The sequence below is a fragment of the Copidosoma floridanum genome, unplaced genomic scaffold (assembly GCF_036245765.1).
Source record: "Copidosoma floridanum isolate Cflo_tuat_1 unplaced genomic scaffold, Cflo_Japanese_pri ptg000011l, whole genome shotgun sequence".
Taxonomy (NCBI): domain Eukaryota; kingdom Metazoa; phylum Arthropoda; class Insecta; order Hymenoptera; family Encyrtidae; genus Copidosoma; species Copidosoma floridanum.
In genome coordinates, this window is record NW_028321888.1 from 2,448,750 (window position 1) to 2,467,562 (window position 18,813).

The following is an 18,813-nucleotide window of genomic DNA, read 5'->3' on the forward strand; positions in this document are numbered from 1 at the left end:
TCAAAAATATTGTTGTTAGGAATGTCTTGCTTACGTTCCCAGGTATGTCGTCTGTACACGATTTAGAACGAGTCCATTCATAAATTTCAATATTCAAGTACCCGTGAAGTACCCGCCAAGTGCCCGGGAAGTACCCACCAAGTGCCCGGGAAGTGCCCGGGAAGTACCCGGGAAGTGCCGAGGAAGTACCCGCCAAGTGCCCCGGAAGTTCCCGCCTAGTACAATACAGTCGGGTACTTCCCGGGCACTTGGCGGGCACTTCCCGGGCACTTCCTCGGGTACTTGGCGGGTACTTCCCGGGCACTTGCCGGGTACTTCCCGGGTACTTGATTATTGCAATTTATGAATGGACTCGTTCTAAATCGTGTACAGACGACATACCCGGGAACGTAAGCAAGACATTCCTAACAACAATATTTTTGACCGAGAGCTCGACTATTTTTGCAAAAATACTATCGTGTAGAGTGGAAAAATCCCTACTAATATGGTATTTTACTTTTATTCGAGGTAACATTACTTAAGTATAAAAATTTAAAGATGTTTTTGTCCAACATGAGAGTGAGAAAGACAGTAAGCGCGTGATGGATAAACAACTGACAACATAAGGAGCAGACAATATTTACCTTAAGGTAAAAATTTTTACATCAAACTTTCAAGTTACCAGCAGTAGCTGACGCTCTTGCGTGCGCACATGGATATAGTTCTCACTGCTTACCGACTAAGCTCCAATAACAATGTGGCAACGTCGCGAGTTCATGCGGGCGCGCTATAGCTTTCCAACTCCATTTAGGGGTAGTTTGGAACGTATTTTTAATCGGCTCCCATTTAAAAGCTATTTGCCCCAAAAAATTAATTCCAACGGGGTTCGCGTCAGATAAAATCGCTCTACACGCGGTTCTCGGGAAATGCCACCGTTACATATCATGCTGTATAGTTATTTATTTACTAAACGTAATTAAGTAAAAAAACTGACATAATAAAGCTGATGCAATTTTAAATATACTGCTATCTCGAAATGTATGTGATCACGGACTTAATCAAAAAATATTAAAAGAAACACAGGCATACATTTTCGTTTCCTATGATGAAAGTACATACAAGCATCAACTGCTGATATTTTTTAAGGTTAAGCACGAATTTTAGATAATCATTCCTACGAACTTTTATATTGTATATTATGATCTAAAATTTTTAATCAGTACTTAATTTACATATAACAGTATTAACAAAAAATCATTTAAAATTTAAGCAATATTAATACAAATCAACTTGACAGTCGCACCTTTGACTCAGGAGTCATGAAAGAACCACCTTAAGAGGTCACGAAGTGACATAACGATGAGTTTGAATGGACGGAGTTTATGGTATCCCATTAATCTAACTGGGCTACAAGATCAATAGCTTTCATATTTCCATGTGGACAAGTGACAGTATAGTTAGTTTTTGGGTTTCTGAGTTTAAGCGTTAATAATTTAGGGGGGGTTTTAATGTTTTTCAGCCGATTGCTTCACTTATAAAAAATAGTTAGTGTTAAATAAATCTCATTGATATGCAAAGTAAACCAGATGATGATCGTTCGATTTTTTTAGTAATCAGGATTATCTGACAAAATCTTTGATCCTCAAGTTGATGAAAACCAAATCTGCTAAGGAAGTAGGGTATCAGTAGCTTGATAATATACATTTTTACGCTTTAAGACAATTAATGTTGCAATCTAATGATGGACATGAATCGTTTCACGGTATTATACATCATTTCTGTGATATAAGGCTTTGATTAAGACTAATTAAAGAATAGCCTTAGTGATCTCAGTTCCAAAATTTAATAGAATAAGCCAATTAAGATGCAAATAACATGTTTACGTTACGAATGACACACAATAAAAGTAAAAAATAGTCTAAAAGACTGATATTTATTAAAAGTAAAATAAATAGAGCTGTATATAGAAGCATTAATCAATATATGTATTCTTCAAGTCCTCATTACGATATTTTTTTTTTTTTACTCAATTATTTATTATCATAAAAACTAGTTTTTAATACATTATTACAACTTTTCTATAGTGGCACTTTACACCTACGCTAAATTTGCACTTCGATAATTGATGAGAAAAAAAAGGTCAGACACATACAGTAGACAATTTTTATTTTTAAGTCTGTAACAAAAAAATATAACGTGCTTGCCAGTGTCAAATTTGCAGTGTTGATATTCATTTCATTAACGGTTTAAAAAATTTTGGAGGTGATGAATAGTACGGTTCATTTGTCATATATAATTTATGGATTTTAATAATAAGCATGAGAACTAATCAAGACAAAGCTAAGTTAGGATAGCTATGAAAAGCAGAAAAAATTTGTTTGTCTAACTCAAAATCACTACTTATTTAAATTTCATGTTTTGATTTCAGTTCCAGATGTTGTTAGAGATCCGTTGACTTCTTAAAGTATGTTTTCTGTAATTATAAATATAAATCCAGATAGGCTGTATACATAAGATACAAAAATAGTATCTTTAGTCGACTAGACGCTTAAAACAAATTTATGGAAGCATTTTGTAAGATGTATATTTGGAGCTCGTAACTGAATTTTCGCGCTTGCGTAATAACAAGAAGACGAGACGCCGTGACGCTGCACTTCAGCGTCTGATACCTATAGTTTTTCATTCTCGCGCGGTCAGTCGGTCTCTTTTACACGCACTCTCTGTCTTCGTGTAACCTTTGATTTGATCTTACCTTTTCAGTTCGGTTTACTATTGTACTTAAGATTGTAAAAGCCTAAAGATAAAACATACTTAAGATAGTGATAATAAACGTGTTTGTATTTTGCAATAAAAGCGATGGTGTTGTACATTCTATTTGCCTGATCACTTACCCATACATCCATACTGCTAGCACATTTATAAAAAGACTTTTTGTAATTTCTAAAAAAAAATGATGTTTCAAAGTCTGATATACCTTTTAAGATATCATTAGTTATAAATTCAGGGTCAAAATATGTATGTAGTAGCTACTCTTGTGAAAAGTGTTATATTACTGAGAATTGTCGGTGTCAATCAAACAATTTTTGAAATTCTACATGTTCTCTAAATACTACTCGCAAAAATAGTTTGAATTTCTGTATTTCTTACTTAAATAAAACTTTACCATATGTTACATTCTTCAAAAACAAAATAAATGATTTATGGACTTGAGATACAAATACACGATGTTTCATTTCAAAAACAGTTCAAAGAAAATCCTAATGATTTTTTTTCAATAACTACTTGTAATGTAAATCTGTTGACTAGAACTAGGTTTCAATGCTTTTTTTCGCCACTGGCTGTTCATTCACACAAGTGATATTCTTGAAACATAATAAATTTAATCAAACTACTGATATCAGTTTCATTCTTAGCAGAAATAAAAGTATATAAACAAGCCAATATTAATGAATAGGTGTGAAGAAAATAATCAGATTCTTTTTATAAAGTATGCAATAAATGCTGCAATGTCAAACGATTATACAGCAAAATCACTTGTATATTTGTTTATTTTTGGTCCATATAATTGCATAATATGAAGTAAGATCGTTAAAGAATGTAATCCAACTTTACTTAATAAAATTTATAAACGTATAAAATACTATAATACTTAAGTAAGATCAAGTGTTTTTTTGTCAATTCAAAGAAAGTTTTTATAATTCTAGTGGGCTAGGTACTACGAGATTTTCTTGTTTTAGATGTATGCAAGACTCCCCTTGGTATACATTTATTATATAGATTTATTAATGACATACTTCAGATGCATTTTCACATATTTTTAGGAGTTATTGCTTATTTTTCGATATGTTTAATTAAGTAAAACAAGTAAACTGCAGGGTTGCATCTAAATACAATTCAGTGTATTTGTATAAATATTATTCAATATTCTAGCTTTCTGCTAATTAAAAGATTTTTTCGCAATAATTTCATAAACTGTTATTTACAAATAGTGGTAAAAAAACAAACTTCCATGACTCTAGTCCCATCCGTATATCTGGTACTGGTTGCACAAGTTTCTTACAGACAGTCTACCAATCACGTAGTAGTGAAATAAGTAATCACCAATTTTTATTATAGTCTGTTTTTAACTTTCAGATTTTTAACAGGAACTTTTTCTTGTATTGATACTTTTTTCCTATTTTATAGGTAGTTGTGGGTATGTTGAACTATTTCCCAACCATCATTAACTATATATCCAATCGTGGACATTATAACACTATTATTGGACACTACTTTAATTTGCTATTTAATAACAATCATAGCCTTAAATTTTAAATGCTATACATCAGTTTAAAGTTAAGTATATAGTTTGGATGATATATGAGAGATTATGATTCGTTGAAATATATTTTGTTATCTATCATACAAATATTTACTAATATTCTTTTTAATATTCTGAATATGATAATAATAAGGTTGCCTAAAATTCCACAAATTAGAAAACACCCCCCCCTCCCTCAAATAATTGGATTTTGAATATTTGAGAATGTAGTTAGAGGGGTTAGAAAAATTAATTAAAGTAGCCATGGTGGAGTGGAGGTGCTTTTTTGTAGGCTCAACGAATCTATTATTTACCTTTTTATTGCTGTAGGGGCATAGCTACATGATGAACGCCGAAAATAGCAATTTTTTTGAGGGCGCCACTTGTTCTACACATAGCGAATAGAATTTACCATGCTATGAAGAAAACTTTGTTGCAATAAAAATTATGGTGAAATTAAAGATATTTTCTTATTGTATAGGACTCTAAATTACTAAAAGATTGCTTTGGGCAAAAGTGGTGGCAGTTATTTTTAAATTATATAATATCTTACAACATATAAAAAAGCTAAATTTTGCTTGTATTGAGATGTGCAAAGTAAGATATTTTAAGGGGATCCAGTGTATCGGCCGGAGTTTCTACCTTCGCAATTTCTCTATTCTAAGAAAATATATTTAATAAACTAATTATCTAGTTCTTTAAATCCAAAATAAGGAGAAGAGCCCCCAAACTGGCACTTTGAGGAATCAATTGAGCTCAAATTCGATGCAATCCGTTGCAAATCGAGAGAGAAAAGTTATACTTCCTGATCATAAAAGAGTGTGTCAGTGTGCATAATCTAAAATGTAACTTTTTTCAAAAAGTAATGCATCGAATTATCTGAAATTTTGACAGAGCCTCTAAAATAAAAAGACAAATACTAGTCCTCTCATGTTTTTTGAAAATATACAGTTGAAATTATGAACTTACTTAGAAAATGAAGATTTATAGGTTATGTAATACCGTTTACGATATATGTCAATTTTTATAACTCAATAATTGCAAAACTACGAGAACAGCCGCGTTTACTTTTTTATTTTAGAGGCTCAGTTCAAATTTCAGATAATTCAATGCATTACTTTTTTTTAAAAGTTATATTTTAAATTATGTACACTGACACACTCTTTCATGATCAGGAAATGTAACTTTTTTCTCTCAATTTGCAACGGATTGCATTGAATTTGGGCTCGATTGTTTCCTCAAAGTGCCAGCTTGGGGGCTCTTCTCCTTATATTGGATTTAAACAGCTATAGATAATTAGTTGTTAACCATTACTTTTCAAAATAGAGAAATTGGTGTAGTAGAAACTCCGGTCGATATACTGAATCCCCTTAATGATTTAACATCCCAATAACATAATCTTTGTGTATACTTATATACAAATGGCCTAGAGTATGACTTATTTTACAAATATATATCTATTTCAGAGATGTGTTGAAACTTTTTTCGGTAATTTTGAGTTTTATGAGCTTTTAAGAACCTATGTTAGCAAGTAGCGAATCCTAATAAAAGCCTAATAACATTCTAAGAATTTATCTGTTAGATTTTAAAATATAAATCACTTTTGCTTATTAACATGTTTAAAATAATTAATTTCCATATTTAAGGATCAAAGCCGTTACCATTAGCATAACAAATACTTTTATTTTTTTATAGGCCAATGCAGTGGCATCCCAAAAACGTGCTCGAACAAGAATCACGGATGACCAGTTAAAAATTCTCAGAGCTCACTTTGATATAAATAACTCACCAGGAGAAGATCAAATAATTGACATGGCAACTCAAAGTGGCTTACCTCCAAAGGTTATCAAGCACTGGTTTCGTAACACACTATTTAAAGAGCGTCAGCGAAATAAAGACAGTCCTTACAATTTTAATAATCCACCAAGTACTACCCTAAATTTGGAGGAGTACGAAAAAACTGGTGAAGCAAAAGTGATACCCTTAGACTCTACTACACTTATTAATACCACAGAAGTTAAAAATGAAGAGAAGCGGTTACTCACATTAGAAACATGTATTGAACCTCACATGTCCTTAGACAGTATTATAAAACAGGAATGCCATGATCAAATAACCATCCACCATACAAAGGATGAATATCCATCTCCAGAAAGCTCGGTAGATCGATCATCTCGAACACAATCACCCGTCACATCTTCTGTAGTAACTAGCTCTCACCATGACACGTGCTTAACTTCTGTATCCATCGTATCTCAAACGTCAACAATGCTTCCTCCTAAAATTATGCCACAAAATCTTAACATATCAGGTCCATCTATCACAGCATCCTCGTCAAACAGTACGTCTCCGATATGCTTATCTAACCAAAGTTGTAGTAGTCCAACTAAAGTAGCAGATTTCTCATTTCACTGTAATAATAATTCTAACAATTTGGGAAATAACTCTGGAAAAAGAGCTAATCGCACTAGATTTACTGATTATCAAATTAAGGTACTGCAGGAATTCTTTGAAAATAATGCTTACCCAAAAGATGACGATTTGGAGTATTTAAGTAAACTTTTAGGACTGAGTCCTCGAGTTATTGTTGTCTGGTTCCAAAATGCTCGACAAAAAGCTCGCAAAGTATATGAAAATCAACCTTCTGTTGAACCTGTTTTTTCCGGACGTGATAGTGATGATGGAACCGGTAGATTTCAAAGAACACAAAGTCTTAACTACCAATGTAAGAAATGTTTACTTGTGTTTCAGAGATATTATGAACTGATCAGACATCAAAAAACTCATTGTTTTAAAGAAGAAGATGCTAAACGAAGTGCTCAAGCTCAAGCTGCAGCAGCTCAAGTAGCTGCTGTGCTTAGCTCTGAGGATAGTAACAGTAGCTCAACAACAACAAATACTCTCCAATGTGCCTCTATAAATACTCAGTCAGTATTAGAGCCGTCTTCAAATTCGAATACTGCAATATTTCAACAGCAAGCATCACCCCAACAAAATCAAATAAATCAAAATACTTCTCAATCAGAATCTAAAGATGAAAACTTTCAATGTGATAAGTGTAATCTCGTTTTTGGGAGATTTGAGTTGTGGCGTGAGCATCAATTAGTACATATCATGAATCCAACACTATTTTCTCCAAATTATCCGCCAGATTCAGCATTTGGTATATTACAACAACAAGGAATAAATGACTCTAGTTTATCACTTGAAATATCACATTCACTGTTAGGAGTTGTAAACGAGAGAAAAAAAAAATATGACGATTTTGAAGACGGACTAAATGCAGATAACAAATCCAATGTAGATCAAGCCGAACAACCAAAAGATAAACGCCTACGCACAACTATTCTTCCGGAACAACTTGATTATTTATACCAAAAATATCAAATAGAATCAAATCCCTCTCGAAAAATGTTGGAAACCATAGCAAGAGAAGTTGGTTTAAAGAAAAGAGTTGTTCAAGTATGGTTTCAGAACACTCGTGCACGGGAGAGAAAAGGTCAATTTCGAGCTCATAGTCAAGTCATAAACAAGCGGTGTCCATTTTGTCCAGCTCTTTTTAAAGTAAAATCTGCTCTAGAATCACATTTAAATAGTAAACACATGGATCAAGCTTCCAGAAGCGAATTTAATATTGATAATATACCAGATGAAGAGATATCATTAGAATCATCTCCATCTAATCCCAGTACACCAAATATGATACCTTCTTTGGTTTCTCCTATAAACAATGAAGTAGAAGCCACTTTAAAAAAGTACTACGAAGAGTCTATGAAACGTTACTTAACGGAACTGCAAGCACATTCTAGCAATGGCAAACAAGACATGAATAGTTCCCATTTTTTTAAAAATAGTATAGATTCCCCTCTGGATTTAAGCAAGCCAGTTGATTTGAGTAAACCAGTCAAGATAAGTCTAGGTAATTTAATTCACTATACTGAAGAACATAATAGTTCACAACATATACGTAGTAATAGTGATTGTGGGCCTCTTACTGATGTATCCGAAAAAAGTGTATGCGATGATGACAGTATGAGTGAAACTACAGAATTTCTCGACGACGAAAGTAATCCTACTAGTCCTGCATCAAGTTCTCAGAGTTCTAAACAAGGATTAAGTAACAACAGTTCAGGACATACTATTTCATGTGGAAGTATCACTGCAGCACAATCTGGCGGAAAAAGATATCGAACGCAGATGTCAACAACACAAGTAAAAGTTATGAAATCGTTATTCTCTGATTATAAGACTCCTACAATGACTGAGTGCGAAATGCTTGGACGAGAAATAGGACTCCCAAAGAGAGTTGTTCAGGTACACTAACTTGTTTTCTGTATAAGAGTAGTAATCAATTTAGTGAAAGTAATTTTTAATATAATCATTTAAAATCTTTTTCTTCATCATGTTTTAGAATATAAAATATCATAAATAAGTTTTTAAGACATAAATAAAGCAACACAAGAAAAAAAGTGCTTATTATAAGTAACGTTATTTCAGTGTCTTATATACATAGCACTCCCTTTTACTGCTTAGTTAATTTTCCAACATTAAATAATATTTAAGCCAATACTCTGACACATCTTAATATTACACAACAAGACAGTGTTACATATTATATCACAGAGAAGGTGCAGCGCAAACCCGTTGAAGAATCGATAGGGTTGTTAAGTTCAAAATGCTTAAGCTATAGGTTCATAGGCCTCTTGGAATTCAATAGCTGTGTCTTAAGCAATGCTGGTTTGAGTCTTAAAATAATGTGTCAGACATTCGTCTTTTTATCCTCGAGGTATTCGTAAGTAGATTTATCATTGGTAGAATCCTTATTTTTCCTACGGTTGCTGCAAGAATCGACTGACTTAATTTGCATAAATAAATGTTTTCTAATGCAAGTTACTATATGAATAAAGGGTATTATACAATTAAAAACTAAATTTTACCATTACATTTAAAATAAAAAGTGAACAAAATATTTATTCAAGAATTCTTCCATTGAATTTTACTAAAAAAATAATGTTAATGTAAAAATAGTAGTTATTTGAAGTTTACGTAATTCATTCTCTATCAGCAAAACATGCAAATTCTGATATGAAAAAAGTAATGTTATCTTTTCGTCTCCAGTATTACAAAAAAATAGTAGGGAGAATGTAGTTAATATAATCAAGTTTTTTTTCACAATAACTTAATTGTAGCCACCCTTATTTTTGTCTGTAAGATAAATGATGTAAGAGTCTTAAAAATCGTCCTATTATCTTGTTTACATTGCTTCCTTTAGTGATGCTAAGTTTATTGGGATACTTAATAGACAAGTGTACTGCCAAGATTACTTCTGGGTTAGTTTAAATACCAAAGCTGAAGGTAATTTTTTTCATATGTTCTAAAGATACATTGTGGAAAGTACAATTTTGATTCAATTACAATCTAGTTAACAAGACATATAAACTGACAATAAACACTTTCACTTACAGAGTATATTTCTTGTAAATTAAGCACCTGTGAAATATCTGAAGTCAAATCCCTACTAAAAATATTCACGTGACTTTTCATGTTATTTGTCAGGTGACATGTCAGGTAAAAAGTCATGCCAATTTACCACATAGAAGTGTCATGTAGAATTGTCATGTGGATTTTTGTAAGCTAGATCTTCGGCAATTGAAAAATAAAAAAATATAACTTCTACTTCTAACTGCTTAAAAGCTGTAAGAATAGCTTATATAAATAGTAAAAAAAAAGCATCCCTTAGCTCCAGTAAAGGGATTTGAATCTGGTCTGGATCATTGGTAGTCGAGTGTCTTTACCACTTGGCCAGAATGGATTAGACACTGGGGACATACTTTACGTCCTTATCAGATACATCTAAAACTAATGTTTATTTTATGATTTTGTGAATAACAGTTACTGCCTTAGTTACCTAATTGATAATTAACTTTTTGTAAATGTACATTTTACATTGTTTCGTGTCTCCTAATACGTTCGTCCACAGTAAATCTAGTAATTGATTTTACAACTTCTTTTCATTCACGGATTTTAATTAAACTTCACCGATTCTTTACTTCTAAGAGAAAAAAATCTATTTTTAAAAATGTAATAAATTTGTTTTAACTGCTACAACAAAGTTGTGGATTACCTTTTCCTCCCTAATACTTTAATGTGCGTATCGAATACCAGCAGAAATGTCTTTAAGATAATGCTTTTTACAATTTCCAATTCTAGTTAAGATAACATTTTTCAAATTTTTGTTTGAATCTAATAGTTTTCGAAAAAATTTTATTTTATGTACAAGCTTACGTTGCAGGAATTTATATAGTTTATCTGAGTACAGTGCAAATGAGTAAAAAATTTTTTTTTTGCTTGTATTCGATACGCACATTAAAGTATTAAAGAGGAACAGGTAATCCACATCTTTGTTGTAGCAATTACAACATATTTATCACACTTTCATAAATAGACTATTTTCCTTTGGAACAAATAGCATATGTAAAGTTGAAGTAGAATCCGTGAACGAAAAGTAAGTGTGAAATCAATTACTAAATTTACTGTTGACGAACGTATTAAGAGACACGAAACAATGTAAAATGTACATTTACAGAAAGTTAATTATCAATTAAGTAACTAAGGCAGTAAATGTTATTCACGAAATCATAAAATAAACAGTAGTTTTAGATGTACCTGATAATGACGTAAATTCTGTCCCGAGTATCTAATCCACTCTGGCTAAGTGGGAAAGACACTCGACTACCAATGTTCCAGACCAGATTCAAACCCCTTTACTGGAGCTAAGGGATGCTTTTTTTTGTTTTTACTATTCATATAAGCTATTCTAACAGGTTTTTTGCAGTTAGAAGTACAAGTTATACTTTTTTATTTTTCGATTGCCGAAGATCTAGCTTATACGAATCCATATGACAATTTCATGTAACAATTCTACATGACACTTCTATATGGTAAATTGGCATGACTTTTTATCTGACATGTCACCCGACAAATAACATGAAAAGTCACCTGAATATTTTCAGTAGAGATAACACTACTTACAGTAGTGTAAAAGGGATAAAAAAAGAACTAATGCAGAACTTCTTACTAAATCATAAGTTTATTTATATTATATTTCTAGTATTAATAGTCATACATACATGTATATATGCATTAATGTATTTCAATTTCTATATATACACACACACACACACATGTGTTAATGTAAATGTAACGACTTTATTACAATTTTCTACATACGTTGATCTAAATTTCTACTATCTAAAGACTGAATTTTAGCTGTAATACCTTGTGGTATTGTCATTAATTTTTAACTAACTTGTGTTGGTACAACTTCTTGTACGGTATGATTGCATTGCCTGATGTCTGAAAGTAAGACAGCTGATTTTTCCAAGTTTTTTAAAAATGTTTTATTTATCCAAGTCTGCAAGAGCTACTTAGTAAGCTTTCAAGATTTAGAAGCTCGTATTAATACATTTTCTCATTTAAATAATGTTTGTTCAGCTTAAGGCCTGAAATCCTCGCTTGCCTCTTTTAATACTAAAAATAAAGGTAAAAGAAAGTGAAACTCTACTTATATGAAAGGTTCAATTGTGTAGCTGTGTGTTAGCGAAAACAGTGACTAAGCTTTACTGTGAACTTTTTTCAGTCCTCTATAATTTGACATAATAATATAAGTCCTACCATTGTGAATCTCTTAACTAAATCTACTTTGGTCTGAATTATAAGTGCGGTTTGCACTGTATCGTGTAATCAATTGTTTCATCCCTGCTCTAAAAGTCTAACATTTGTACTCAATTTTGTTAACATTTTGTACAGAAGCTGTTGTAACAAATTTTGCTAATGTCCGAGATTCAATGTTGTGTTGTTTTTTTTTTCATTCCCAGATTCACCAATTTAATGTTTTAAACAAATTCATATTTACTTCAGTTTTTTTCTGGAAAGCCCATTGTTCTAAATCAACGTCATGTACTGTTATTTATAATTTCATCGCTTTATCAAAATAAAACAAGAAATGAAAAAAAAAATAAATAAAACAAGAAATAAAGAAAAAAAAAAAAATAAAAAATAAAAAAAAAAAACAACAACAAACCAGGGGGGATAAATGGGTCATGGGACCCACGGTAAGAACGAAGTTCTTTGAACATGACGAGTATAAAAACACAATTTCTTAGGTAACAAGGGGGTCGCCAGACCCATTGAAAGAACGAAGCTCTATAAACGTTAATACTGCATTCATGTAGTTCACTAAACAAAAACTTGAAAAACGAATAAAAAAAAAAAATAAAAAAAATAGTTCAGTACTCACGATGGTTGAACTTCGTGAGTACTGTATTTATACACGACGTTCTCACGAAGTTCAACCATCGTGAGTACTGAACTATTTTTTTTATTTTTTTTTTTTATTCGTTTTTCAAGTTTTTGTTTAGTGAACTACATGAATGCAGTATTAACGTTTATAGAGCTTCGTTCTTTCAATGGGTCTGGCGACCCCCTTGTTACCTGAGAAATTGTGTTTTTATACTCGTCATGTTCAAAGAACTTCGTTCTTACCGTGGGTCCCATGACCCATTTATCCCCCCTGGTTTGTTGTTGTTTTTTTTTTTTATTTTATTTTATTTTTTTTTCTTTATTTCTTGTTTTATTTATTTTTTTTTTCATTTCTTGTTTTATTTTTTTTCATATTTCATTTTATTACATTTTTTTCATTTTTTTGTATTTCCTTTATTTAATTTCTTTCTTATTTTCATATTTAATCTTTTTTTTTTCATTCCCTTTTTTTTCATATATCATTCTTTTTTTTTATATTTAATTTCATTACTTTTTTTTCATTCTTTTGTATTTCCTTTATTTCTTTTTTTTATATTTTTCTATTTATATTCATTCTTTTGTATTTCCTTTATTTCATTTTTTTTTTTCATATTTCATTTCATTATTTTTCAATATATTATTTTATTTGTTCAAATTTCATTTAATTTCATTATTATTTTTTTTCATATTTCATTTTTTCATATTTCGTTTCTTTTTTTTTCATATTTAATTTCATTATCTTTTTTCATTTATAACAGTAATTATTAGCATTACTGTAATGCCAAAAAAACCTCAGGTTTAATGAAAATACAAATATTTAATGCGTAATAACGCGCCTTATTATATTTAATCTACATAACCATATTTATGCTAATTAAATTTTTTTTTTGATGTATTATTTAGAAAACAAATACACAATTTATAAAACAAATTCATAATTGAATGTATTATCAGTGAATACATTTAAAAATGGAATGTTATAGTTACGAATCACACGATAAGTACAAGAAACCGACTTCTATAGTCGGCAGCGCTCGTAGCAGAGCGGGTAAGGTACAGGACTTACATGCAGAAGGTCGAGGGTTCAAATCCCTTTATTGGAAAATGTTTTTTATTTTTTTTTTTTTTTTTTTAGAATTGTAAAAGAAAAAAAATTCAAAGTCAAAGAAAAATTACTGTGGGGAAATAAAATTAAAATTTGTTAAAAAATTAATTGCTTGGGAGTGTGAGGTGGAATGGTGGGTAAAGGTGTGTAGAAGAGTAACACGGCACGGTTGACAGATATACATGTATAGTTAGGAGAGGGGAAGTGTGTAGAGAACACTTGGTGAGGGGGGACGGGGTGAGGGGAAAAACTTGAGAGAAAGAGATTTCTGATTCAAAAAAAAAAAAATCTGTCGGTTTTAAAATTCCAGCCCCCCGAGTAACGCGACATAAAGAACTTCGTTCTAATTATCAAAAACATATTATAGTGTCTTGAATAATTTATCATATCTACTACCTCTCGCTTCTACTTGCTCTTTCCATAGCCGTAATTGTATCTTTCTAGTGACTTGTCTATATTTGTGCTTCACGGTATTAAACGAAAGAGGCTTTTCCCACTCAAATAATATCTAACTGCTTTCTCTTTATACTTTCATTTAATATTTTTTTGGTCACATGGATTATTCGATTCTTCTGAAAAATCCTCCAATCCTTTGTTTTCCTCATATTCAACACCCTCTGGATAAATATCATTATCATCACAAATACATGAAGTAGATTCTTCTTGAACATTAACATTAGAATGTTTTACATGTTGCCTTATTATTTTCTCCAGTATATTGTGCAATTGTATTTCTTCGTTACTAATGGTAAACTTTGGTTCTTCACTATTGCCTGGGTCAAATGCCATTGATAGTAATGTTGCTATAACACGTTTTTTTTACTGTAAGAATCAAATTTCTATGAAGATATTAATACAGTGGTTAACCATTGTGGTAATGCTTCCACATTTCAATAAGACAATATTATTAATCGACTGCAGTTTCTGCTATTAAAAGGGCAGAGACCGTGACTAATTCATTAAGCGGTCTTGAAAAAAATATGCAGAAGCATTACCGCAATAGTTTACTACTGTATTATTGTTTGTTATTTTGAGTAGTACCAAGCCTTAATAAGTTCTGATAAATTTATCGAGTACAATTAATCAGTGAAAATGATACAACTCAAAAACAGAAGATCGTAAATTATAAATACAACTATATCTCGTATAAAACAACATTATGTACAAAGGTGGTGCCATTATCGTTGGAATGCGTATATGTACGTTTGTTGGGTGCGGTTTTAATAAATATTATCATATTTAATAACAGAACAATTATACACAATGTTTTATGGCACAATACAATATAAAAAATATGGCAGCTGGCCAGTACAATACTGTGCTCTTTCAACGAATCTTCCGATGGTTTTAAAACAACTTTCTAAGAAAATAAGAAATACCCTTATAAAACAGCAGATGGTTTAACTGTACCCTTCCTCAAATGTTTAATTCAAAAAATTTTCAGTTTAACATGTAACCTTATAGAAAAATCACTTTAAATTGGAATTTACAAGATCTATATAACGTTCCCATTTTTGTTTGTATGAATGATTACTATTCGATAAACCTGTTTCATTTTCAAATAGATCTATAAGTTTTCTTTTTTTTTTTTTTGAAAACACTATCTTCCGATGGTTTTAAAACAACTTTTGTTTGAAAATTATAATAAAAAACGGAAAAAATGGTGCTATTACCATGCAAAACATATGTTTATAATATGGTACAAGAATCATATTATTAGCACTGCTCGATGTCAAGAGTTAAATTTAAAGTCAGCAAAATAAGAAAAATTAAGTAAAATCTCTGTTTTTAAAATGAAAAGATATTTGGATTATAGTTAGGTCGTAAACATACAAAATGAAAAAAACTGTTTGAATTTAAATATTAACCAAAACAAAAAAATTTGTCGACAAATTACTTTAATTGCATATATGTCAAAGCAACAATTAATTTTCATGTATCAGAGATGTATCGGACTACTATACCAAGAATGATTTTCGCAACTACAAGTACACTACGTAGAAACTAAATAAATTTTGGACAAGCCAAAAATTTATTGGAAAAATTAATAACAAGTTTCCTAGTATTTTCAAATTTATTTATGTAAAGAAATATACTCCTTTTACGTATATGTTTAAAGTCAAAAAACAATATTCCAAATCATTGCCGATGATTCCAAATAATTTTACTTTTAATATAGTAATGACTTAACAATTATTTCATAATCGAATCGTGTTGAGACTCTTTATAGTAATACTGACAGCAATAGTATCATGATAATATAATTAATACAATTTAAAAAAAAACATAATGTGCATTCATTCATTATAAAATGTACTATTCTAAAGAAATTTTGAATAAACTTATGATTTTATGAGAATTTTCTACATTTTTTTATGAAATCAAATAAAGTCTTCTTTTCAGATTTTTTTTGCAATATTAATTTAATCATCGTTAGTTTGGAAGTATAATAGCGGATTTGTAATCAATGACCCTTAAAACCTCTATACATATGCTTGAGCGAATTTTTTTGGTGCTTCAAAGCAGTGTTCACAACGGTTATGTAATAGGGGCGTTTAACCTACAATGGGGGTAGTATTCATAAAAATGCCAAAACACGCTTACTTTATTTTTTTGTTTAACGCATTAACAATTTTTTAAAATAATTTTTAAACTTCTTCACAAACTTTTATTACAAAAATGTTGCCAACAAATATAAATTTTAAACTCTTAAAAAAAAAGGATTTAACCCTTGTTGTCTGAATTATCATTGTTTGACCATTTTTTTTAAATGACACAACTTTCATTTTACTTCAACAAAAAACATGGATATGGGGGTAAGTTATGTGGGAAAAGTTTTTAGGCTGATCTTTAAGGGTGGTTTTTACCTCTTTAAACTGTATATTGGCAGATAAAAAAAATACGTGTCTAATATTTTTTCATACTCTACTCGCATGCCGAGTTTCAGGAAAATTGGTGACATACACGTTCCTGCTTTGCCTTGTAAGCCTATGCTAAGATCTCGCTTGCTCGACGAGATCTACTCTATGGCAGAGGGATGGGCAGTCAATATATGTAATAAATACCATTTTAACAACCTATTTTCTCAGTGTGTTGATTTTCTCTTTTACCTACCCTCACCTACAATATTAATTCTTTTTATACAACCATACGACAAACGAGGGAACCAAATGTCTAATACACTGGTGGCCGACTTATTTTTTATGCTACACGCCGCTGGTCAGTCGCCTATCAGTACTAGCGACGACTCGGATCTCAGTAAAAGCAGTTGCATTGCCTCGCTCAATGCCTCCAACATGGCGTTCTCATCATAGATCAATCTCTACCATCGATCCGACATCTTCGAGGGCGACTCTTGCCACCCCCAACTCTCCCTTTTTGTTCTAAGCCATCCACCCCAACAGGCCTGTTTTAACAAATGTCAGTTGGGTTTTGTAAAATTTCCGTGAACAAAATAAACCCTCAAAATTTTCTTTAATAAGAGCTTGGATGGCTTGAGGTTACCGTGCTAGCCTTCTAGCTGAAGAAACTCGAGAGATTGTGGATTCGAATCCCGACGAAAAAAATTGAGATTTTTTTTCGTGCTTTTTTGACAGAATGAGTGTTCGGGATGCTGAAAAACCATGATCCAATTTAAAAAAAAATGTAAGATATTTCTGGTGATCTCAAGACCTTCAGGGGCTTCCTTTTCAAAGAAAAGGCAACGCCTGCCCAGCTTATCGGGTAAAGTAGTAGGTTTTCAAATAGATCGGTGTGGTAAGTTAGATGGTTTATTGGAAATAATGTTTCCATTATACCTCATTATATCTGCAAGTGTGTGCTTGGAACAATTCTTGTGCCATGTCAATTGTACCTAGAAGGATGAATGACCGAGTTATCTGAGAGGAATTTTGCAGGAGATCGCATGAAAGACTCGTATACTTGGAAAAAAGAGAGTAATTACGGAAAAAAGAACAAGACAGTTGGATATTGGGGATATAGGATACATAAGGGGTATTCATAGAATCTTAGTACACTACACACAAATAACACCTTAATTTTTTTCAATATTTTGTTATGCCATCCTCATCAAAGAAGATATCTGATTATATTATCAAATTAATATCTTTCAATATGCTCAAAAATTTTTACTTAAGGAAAATACATTTAAACCAATGTCAATCATTTAAATAATAATAATCATTATAATAGAAATAATCGTTTAATGACATTTAACAAAATAAGCATAAGCGTTCCCTACCTCTCAACACTTTTTAAATCATGCTGTACATTATTGAATGAATCCATCATCTGGTTGTATTTTCTTTACTACAAACAAATTTATAAAAATAATTACATGAGATAAAGATAACTAAAAAAGTTTAGTCAAACAAATGTTGTATACGGTTTTAAATGCAAAGTATTACCCTTCTAAGTAGACAGGTAAAATAAAAAAGTCTGTGAAAAAACGAATGAGTGAGCATAAAAATAGTAAAAAGGAGGATTTTTTCGTCATGTCATACTAAGAGAATTTTAATCACGGTTTTGACTTTGATAATATGAAATTCCTGAATACTAAACAATACTGGCATATGAGAATAATCTAAAGTGTTATTTCCAATCTCTACTAGCTGTACAATGAATAGAAAGGAAAACATATAGTTGCATGGCTGTATTCATAAGCCTTTTACATACACTTTATAAAACTAAATTTGCTATCAACATTCAAAATTTATACCATTGTTATTGTGTCCTTGTGCATTATTTCTGTTTGTTTGCAGCTAAAAATTTTTTTTCTTTGATATAATTTGTTATAGACATTCTATTATTTTTTTCTACAATAAAGTTACCCTAAAGAAATCAATGTTTAGTTTAAACAAAACGATGCTTATCATTATCCCCACTGGATACTAAAATGTATTTTGATCGAAATTCTATAATTGCAATGGATCGTGTGCGATTGGTACAAGTTCCTTTAAATACAGATAGCTCATAGAAATAAAGATTTACTACAAAGGTGAGACAGTTAATTGCTATAATATTTTTTGATTAGTAATTCATTACAATTTTTAAATTGGTATACATTAAATTATTAGAAATGAACGATAGTTGTGCAGGTAAACTATTTATTCATACATACAATATAATT

At 31.0% G+C, this 18,813-nt stretch overlaps 1 protein-coding gene across 3 annotated transcripts in view; it reads left to right on the plus strand.

Annotated features, from left to right (window-relative positions):
- The window catches only part of zfh2 (Zn finger homeodomain 2), a 192,920-nt gene that overhangs the window by 122,189 nt on the left and 51,918 nt on the right, over window positions 1–18,813 (plus strand). For all 3 annotated transcript variants that reach the window (XM_089589938.1, XM_089589940.1, XM_089589939.1), the window contains one exon: window positions 5,975–8,593. In XM_089589938.1, the coding sequence (XP_089446064.1) occupies window positions 5,975–8,593 (2,619 nt within the window). The remainder of the gene's footprint in view (window positions 1–5,974; window positions 8,594–18,813) is intronic.